Source organism: Acipenser ruthenus, chromosome 12 (assembly GCF_902713425.1).
Source record: "Acipenser ruthenus chromosome 12, fAciRut3.2 maternal haplotype, whole genome shotgun sequence".
NCBI classification, from domain to species: Eukaryota; Metazoa; Chordata; class Actinopteri; order Acipenseriformes; family Acipenseridae; genus Acipenser; species Acipenser ruthenus.
Window position 1 is genome coordinate 38,867,231 of NC_081200.1, and position 9,158 is coordinate 38,876,388.

The 9,158-nt window shown below is 38.0% G+C and overlaps 1 protein-coding gene across 2 annotated transcripts in view; it reads right to left on the minus strand.

The window, feature by feature from the left end:
* Positions 1-8,486, minus strand: part of LOC117416839 (FAS-associated factor 1-like) — an 85,070-nt gene extending 76,584 nt beyond the window's left edge. Inside the window, exons 1-2 of one of the 2 annotated variants that reach the window (XM_034028259.3) lie at positions 8,117-8,486; positions 2,766-2,834 (exon numbers count right to left, since the gene is read on the minus strand). In XM_034028259.3, the coding sequence (XP_033884150.1) occupies positions 2,766-2,834; positions 8,117-8,167 (120 nt within the window). In that variant the 5' untranslated portion in view covers positions 8,168-8,486. Of the gene's footprint in view, positions 1-1,120; positions 1,228-2,765; positions 2,841-8,116 lie in introns of those variants that run through there. The other variant, XM_034028260.3, reaches the window with a different exon arrangement.
* Positions 8,487-9,158: the final 672 nt, after the last annotated feature.

Sequence of the window (9,158 nt, forward strand, 5' to 3'; positions counted from 1 at the left end):
GACTTTGTACCATCATGCTACAGAAGGATTAAGGAGAACCACTGAGAATAATTTATTTGGTTCTGTGCCCGTCTTCATTTTACATTTGCCTCTTACTACGACTATCTCTTGCTACATCATATACTTAGTTTAAAGTACATAGAGTTCACAAAAAAATGTATTGCCATCATTTCGCAGGTCTCACATGTTCCTGCACGAAAGACGCACACATTAGAGTAAAGGTGAATTTAAAATGTAATAAAGCATAGTGGTCTCAAACCAGTAAAAAACAAACTGGGCTTTGTACCACTGTGCCATCTGGTCCCTGTTTAATCAGTAAACCAAACAAAACTTTGTCAAGCCAGTACACCTGGCACTGCAATAACACAAGTAAAAAAAAAATTAAACTGCATGCAACTTTTAGGATGGAGTTGTATAACATGAAATCAGTCTGAAATGTGCAGATGGGGGTACTCTGAACACTTGTTAATCCGCTGTCCCCTTTCCCTGCACAGAGTGCTTTTTGTTAACGAATTCAAGCTAACAACACCGCAGAGGAACTGCAAGTCATCACATTTACAGGTGCGCCTAACCACTGCTTCTACTGCGCTGCTTGCTTTGAATGCCTGCCAACAGGAGAATTGGAGGCGGCTAAATATAGAACCCATTTCTAGATAAAGGGCTACTTTGTAAAAACAAGAAGAAAAAAAAGAAAACTAGCTTTTTCAGCAAACCAAATGTTTATGGGCTTGCATTCGAGGGCTGAAAGGTGGAAGTTAAACCTGCAAAAGCTATTTAATGGTGTAAGTGTCCCCCACAATTTTTTTTAAGTATGTCTGACATTCAAGGAGGCTGTTACCTTGTCAATTTTGAGAATCTCTGCTGTAGGTGTTCTCATTATAACAAATTTACCAAAAAGGTGACCCTTTGTTTTCGTTTTGCTTCCTGACCTATACCAGAGCTCGGGGTCGTTTTTATAACCTCCACTTGCTGAAAGTAGTCGTTGCATTATGGCAAGCAGGTTGTAAAGAGGATGTAAAGCTTACATGGCAGAACAGCGTTTTGTGTTAACAACAAATGTAATAATTTCACTGTATCCTGTGTTAAGTATCAATCCGAAGGGTAATGAAACCGAACACACCTGACAAATTGTTTGTGAATAGACCATCATCACATCTGTATCCCCATCAATGACCTCTCCCCTGCAACCATGTCTATGGACTGGTAATACCATGGTACTACGAAGAGCTGGGAGATTGAATAGAAAAATCTGTTTTTATGTGAGAAATTCTTGCTTTCTACTCACAAGCACAGCCAAGATACATTTGTCATAATGTTTGGTTTTATTCTCTACCTGATTAAAAAATATTCAAGCGACTATATTGAAAAATATATCAAATGCAAAAATGGCTTAAAAAGCATTCTTAAATTCACTCAAAGAAAGAAATCCAAACCTGTTTATTTTTTCTCAAATGAGACCGGTAGCAATTTAAAACATATACAGCATTTTCCTATACTTTAGCCTCCTGTGGAACTCTAACCTTGTATACAGTCTAGTTTGTATACATTCCAGATTATCCAAAAGAACTGCCAGTGCGTGTGTCTTTGTTACTCACAAACTGTGTAGTTGAAACAGGTTTAATTGGTTCAATGAAACCATTTAGATCAGGGTTGGAACAAAGACCAGGACTGGAATTGATGCCCATGATACAGAGGATAGGAATAAAGATGGTCGGCAGGATAGCGCAGACTGCAAACTTCCCAGACAGTTCAAAACAGGGGTGTCCAATCCTGGTCCTGGAGGGCCGGTGTTCTTCCTGGTTTTTGTTCCAACTATACCCTAAATTAATTAATTGAACCAATTAAGCTTCTAATAAGCAATTAATTGGCCCATTTAAGTAATTTAGGGTACAGTTTTAACAAAAACCAGGAGGGACACCGGCCCTCCAGGACCAGAATTGGACACCCCTGCTTTAGAAGAAGGTTTTAAAGATGTAGCGTTTGTCATGAATATCAGACTAGTGTCACATCCAAAACATTCTGACGATCAAACTTCTGTGTGTTCGTATAGACCACAAAAACCTTGGGCTTGCAGTCTGATAGTGTAAAAAAAAGAAAGAATTATGGAATAGCCCTAGAGCCTTCTGTCTTCCTAGAAGTTTGTTAATCCGGGTACGAAGTAAATCCAGCGATAATTAAAAATTAAAACCCTCCTGAATTTGACAGGAACATAGAATATTCTTCCACCTGCACATGCAATAAATATCAACCTTGGTTTACCTGAACAAGTTGTGCATAATATCCCTTGTTACCTGCTCTGCATCTGCAGGGGGAAGTATTTGCCACACTCCAAGTTTCTGATGAGCACTGAGTAGCATAGGCGTTTCTGTCCTATTACTGCGAACCTCACTTAACACCCTCATTCACTTGTCTATTGTTTTCATGTATATATCCACCCATCATTGCATTAAGTTGAGAAACCTGTTGCACAATTAACAGGTTTCATGATGTTTCAATGAAAAACCCAGTCTGCCCAAACAAATACTATACTCTAAAAGATGACTTTTTTTTTGCAGATTACTTTACCCCTCTGTGGTTCTGCCACTCATTGGTTATTCTTGTATTACCCAGTTAAAACCACTCCCTATTCCCAATGTAAAACCAGCCACTGTGCAAGCCCAGTGGAACTACAGTACAGTATATGGGTAAAATCATGTCAGTCCAGTACTCTTGGAATCACTTGTGTAAACCTAAACGTGTTGGGGTTTCTTTTCATTTTTACTTACCACTAAATCCCAGTTATTCTGTTCCAGCAAAGTGATGGCTTCCGCTATGTTGTCTATTCCAGTACAAGCCTAAAAGAAAGAAAAATTAAAATATGTCATCATGGAGTTGTTCTTCTATAGCATTATACTGTACCAAAAGAGTGAACAATTAAAACCAAGGCTTGCAAACGTATGTATTACCTACATGAGCTTGTATCACCAGGCACTCTTTTCATTGTGATCTAAACCTTTAGGTTAATTTGCTTGATTGCTTTGTTGCTTCCTTGTACCTACCCTGCTGGAGGCTAAATACTGAAATCCCCCCCCCCCCCAGAATTAGATATCCTGACTGAGGACACCACCATAGAATTAAAAGGAATTCAGTATAACATGGATAGAAAGCAGACACTTTTAGTACTTGCACCGCTCCTGTACTTCTTGTAGGGGTTATATTTCCACCTGCAACAGCAATGAAAAAGTGGCCAGCTGACTTGGTAATGAACCCTATGGCCACTCTGGCCAGACAAAATGAACAGGTGTGATGATGCATTGCATACCAGAGAAGGTCATCGCCATTACACTGGAAGAAAAATGATCACAATTAAACCCCTTATTAGAACACAAATTGGAAATGAATTTAACGAGCTGCTACAGTATATCTAAAATAATCTATTCTGAGGAAGAGGGGTGGGAAGAGTTGCATGTAAATTATGATTCAAGTAAAGAATTGCATATTTGTCAAAAAAAATGTAATGATCATACTCACTGAATTACAGAAAAAACACACACAGTACTTCTTTTACTATGAGCGAGCCGTATAGTAAAAAATATAAATATTAAAAAACGTGTTGTAACTCTTTGGCACACAACCGTACAAACGGCACTTATAAAATATTATTACAAGCAGAGAAAAAAAAATGAAAACCAGAAGGTTTTTTTTTTTTTTTACTTTTCAAAAAACGTTAAACTGTAAAGTTACAAGCTGACACTGAAGATTTGCACTCGCCCGAGTTATTTCCCTAAAGAAAAACAACCCACAGGTGTGCAACTGCCTGCTGCTGCAAGTTTCACAAAACCATTCAGCGACGGGCAGCGGAGGATGAACGCAAACTGATTATCAATCATCATTCACAACCTGTGTGAAAACATTGAACGATGACGAGTAAGTAACCTCAGATTTCACTTTTCTAGTCTTTTATGATGTGTGCAGACACTCCCAGTGGTTCCATTTACAATTTGGAATCAAAAACTATTTTTGTGATCATTTTCTAGTTCAGGAGCAGCTCTTTGTTTTTAGTTTCTTGTAACCTACATTGTAGGTTCGATCAGTCAAAGTGTCTTTGTAGTCAACACCATCTAGGGATATATATATAGATATATAGATATATAGATATATAGATATATATACACACATACATAGACACACAGTGCCTTGCAAAAGTATTCAGACCCCTGACCAATTCTCTCATATTACTGAATTACAAATGGTACATTGCAATTTTCGTTTTTTATTTTTCTTAAAAATATTTCCCAAAATAAAACCAATGTCACCTTACAATAATTGATTTTGAGTTTCAGTGTTTTAAAATAAAATATCAAACAGAACAAAATTTCAATGTACCATTTGTAATTCAGTAATATGAGAGAATTGGTCAGGGGTCTGAATACTTTTGCAAGGCACTGTATATATATATATATATACACACACACACACACATTAGTGCCTATAGAAAGTCTACACCCCCTTTCAAAATGTTCACTTTTTGTTGCCTTATAGCCTGGAATTAAAATGCATTAAAATAGTTTTTTCCCATTTATCTACACATCCTACCCCACAACTTCCAAGTGAAAAAAAATATTCTAGAAATTTGTAGAAAATTAATTAAAAATAAAAACTGAAATAGCTTGGTTGGATAAGTGTCCACCCCCCTTGTAATAGCAATCCTAAATTAGCTCAGGTGTAACCAATCGCCTTCAAAATCACACACCAAGTTAAGTGGCCTCCACCTGTTTTAAATTGTAGTGATTCACATGATTTCAGGATAAATTCAGCAGTTCCTGTAGGTTCCCTCTGCTGGGTAGTGCATTTCAAAGCAAAGACTCAACCATGAGCACCAAGGCGCTTTCAAAAGAACTCCGGGACAAAGTTGTTGAAAGGCACAGATCCAAAACATCAAAGGCCTTGAATATCCCTTGTAGCACAGTCAAGATGATTATTAAGAAGTGGAAGGTGTATGGCACCACCAAGACTCTGCCTAGATCAGGCCGTCCCTACAAACTGGATGACCGAGCAAGAAGACGACTGATCAGAGAGGCTACCAAGAGGCCAATGGCAACTTTGCAAGAGCTACAGGTTTTTATGGCCAAGACTGGTCAAAGTGTGCACGTGACAACAATATCCCTAGCACTCCACAAATCTGGCCTGTATGGTAGGGTGGCGAGAAGGAAGCCATTACTCAAGAAAGCCCACCTTGAATCCCGATTGAAGTATGCAAAAAAACACTCTGTAGCCATGTGGCAAAGTTTTGTGGTCTGACGAATCTAAAATTGAACTTTTTGGCCTAAATGCAAACCGTTATGTTTGGCGCAAACCCAACACAGCGCATCAACCAAAGAACGCCCCTTCCCTACTGTGAAGCATGGTGGTGGCAGCATCATGTTATGGGGATGTTTCTCATCGGCAGGGACTGGGGCACTTGTCAGGATAGATGGGAAAATGAATGGAGCAAAGTACAGAGAAGTCCTTGAGGAAAACCTGCTGCCCTCTGCAAGAAAGCTGAAACTGGGACGGAAGTTCACCTTTCAGCATGACAACGACCCAAAGCACACAGCCAAAGCTACACTGGAGTGGCAAAAAGGTAAATGTCCTTGAGTGGCCCAGTCAAAGCCCCAACCTAAATCAATTCGAAAATTTGTGGCATGACTTGAAGATTGCTGTCCATCAACGCTCCCCAAGGAACTTGACAGAGCTTGAACAGTTTTGTAAAGAAGAATGGTCAAATATTGCCTAATCTAGGTGTGCAAAGTTGGTAGAGACCTATCCCAACAGACTCACAGCTGTAATTGCTGCCAAAGGTGCTTCCACCAAGTATTAACTCGGGGGGGTGGAGACTTATCCAATTATGATCTTTCAGTATTGTATTTTTAATATATTATTTTTTTCTCAATAAAAACTATTTTCCCCTTAACAGTGTGGAGTATGGTGTGTAGATAAGTGGGAAAAAAAATCATAATTTAAATGCATGAAACTCTGAGGCACTGACACAACAAAATGTGAAAAAAGTTCAAGGGAGTGTAGACTTTCTATAGGCACTGTATATATATATATATATATATATATATATATATATATATATATACACACACACACACAGTATATATACTGTTGTTTCCCATTACTATAGACTGTGGGGCAGGAAGTATAGCACAGGAAGTAAATAGGTAAGCCTCAGCCATTTTAAATTTGGTTATATTTCAAATATCTGCATATCCAAAATTACAGTATAAAAAAACAATACAAGAACAATGATACTATAGTGGCTGCCAGCTAAACAGTACTAAATAACGTTAATACCAAATTTCATGATAAATGGAAAAGTGGTTGTCCAGACGTGAAATGTGACACCACTGCCTCCACAATACAATTATTTAGCTAATATTTTATATATATATATATATATATATATATATATATATATATATATATATATATATATATATATATATATATATTATACACACACAGACACAGTTGCAGTCAAACGTTTACAAACCCCAATGGAAATTTATAATTTCTAGAAATTTTTTTTGTAGAAGTTTTGCTTTTGTGGATGAGTAAAAAAAGTTACAAGAAAAAGATGTCTAAAGTTATTTATTTCAGCAATTTTTTTTTGCAAAATTCCAAAAATGCTAAATAAAAAATATTCATAACCTTTGATGCTATGAAATTTCAATATGATAATGTAGAACCTAATTCTAGAAAAATCTAGAAAATGCTGGATTGTGGGTGAACATTCTTAGAGAGTATAAATGTGAGAAAGAAATGGAGAATAAAATACTGGCTCTCACTCCTTTACCTTCTGACCAGAAGTTCCCAGCACCCAGATTCAAGGTGCTCTGAAAACACTGAAAATAAAGAGGAAAAGCCTGGGAGAGGGAAACACAGCGACTTCATTAAACTCTCCTTTGCTGTCATGGGATTCCGTGATGTCAGGCACATTCTGAGCTGACTAAGCGATCTCATTGACCTAATAAACAGCTGTGTCCAGTATTTTTCAGCTCCTGGTAAATGCATGGTAAACAATACCAAGACTCATATAAAACTATTAGTCACCCTAAGGTACCCAAGACAAATCCAGGCCATGAACTTGAACAGACTAAGATAGTACACTGGACTGGACTTTCCACTTAAAAGATGTTATTGAAAACAACCTTTCAGTTAAGTTTTAGCACATATCTCAGCTTAAAGGGGCATGCATTTGCAAAATGAAAGTATGATTTGTAATTATAAGACAGCATCATTCTTGCAGCAGAAAAAAAAGGGTCCCGAGTATCGAATCACAGTGACGCTGCATCCCAGTACTCGGCTTAAACCACTAAGCCATACTGCCTCCCAGCCCACAGCATTAACCACTAGACCACACTGCCTGCCATGCCTTCAAATTCAACCACTACTGGAGGTCCTTGCTGTCTCCCAGTTGCACGGTGTAAACACAGCTTTAATTAGGACAGTTCTGGCTGCGTTGTCTACAAAGAATGAACACAGTCATCACCCTACCAAATGGTCATTCTGCCTCGATAGACCGCATGAAATACTCGGGTCCATTAAAACCTTGCACATACTACAGTATATGCATAACAGTCTGGCATGTATAGTTTTTATAAAAGGAAACGTGATATTACATTATTATTAGTCTACGTCACAACTGACTGGAATCCAGTCCCCCTGTTCCTTCTAAAATGAACGTACTTAAAATACAATTAAACATTATCGAGACACATCCTATATAAAAGAATCATACAAAACGTTGGCGAGAAAACAATGCAGTCTCGTTGTTTCTTTGTTTACAGAATATCTAGGAACTGTTCGATGATGTGACTAGAAATAATACGACAAAGAAAAACTGTCATCAATGTAAGAACCCTGGCTAATCACTGATTCCAAAAAAGTAAGACAAGCGGTGCCTGTGGTTTTAAAAAAAAATAGATGTTTGACAGACGGGGTTTAATTTAGAACCCCTTTCGAAAAATCAAAGATAACAACAGCTCGTTTATTTTTGTTGGGTTAGTTCAATGTATCGCGAATGCATTCTGAACAAGTCTACCTAGTTCACATGTACGGGAGCCTGTAAAAATATAAAAAGTAAACCCACCTGAAAATCAGCCAGAATCATTTCTCTGTCCATGTTGCTACCGGAGGCCATTGCAATGACTGGCTTTATCTTTAGTGAAAGCAGTAAGGGGGCTAAGGTTTCATATACAAATATCAGGAGAAAAACACAAAAGCAAACCCCACCACACCCGGGAATTGATATGCAAGTATATAACTTAAGCTGCAGACGGCGGACTCCCCCCGCAGTTTCAACTATGTTTCGGGTGTTTTTATGAGTCTGTCTCAGCTGCACCAACAATTATTATTATTATTATTACGATTATTATTATTATTGTATCTCTTCACAAGCAGCTTCTCTCCGTCGCTTTACGGCAAAGGAAACGGACGTCGCAGCATTTGACAAGAGAATTCTGTCGGCCAAAACTGAAATTGCTTTTCGGCACGTTTTTAAAGGGGAAGCGACTCCTTTGCGTTTCATTATGTAAGTGTCAATATGTATTGTGTGTGGTGGGGATAGCATGAGTAAATTAATCATACACCCAGCATTTACTTTATATTGTTATTATGTTTACTGTACACGTTTTACAATATACAAAGCAGGAGAAAAACAAAATGATTCTGAAACAGATTGCCGTACATGCGCAGTATATGTTTTGTATGGTGTACAAGGCCCATATCAAATGCAGTCATTGTACATTTACTTAGAAGGCTGTTTAGCTGCACTGTAATTCGATTTTAAAGTATGGCTAGGCCACATTACAGTTACACTCCAGTTAACTGTGTCTGTTTTTGGTTACCTTGTTACACTTGTTTATCATATGTAGGGGGCGCTGTACCTGTGCTGAAAATTCCAGAAAGTGTTGATGAGTTGAGATGGGTATAGTATAGAGCTGTAGCATATTTATAGAATTGTGACCTGTTGGGTGATATGGTGACCAGTAAGAGATGGGGTTTGGGGTTTGGGGTTTAGGGGTGGGGTGGGGAGGGAGGAGGATCTGTGATACAAATATGTACTGGTCTGTTAGTGGATACACAGCAAGTATATAAACCTTGTCATAGGTTTACATCAATTAGATCAGTAT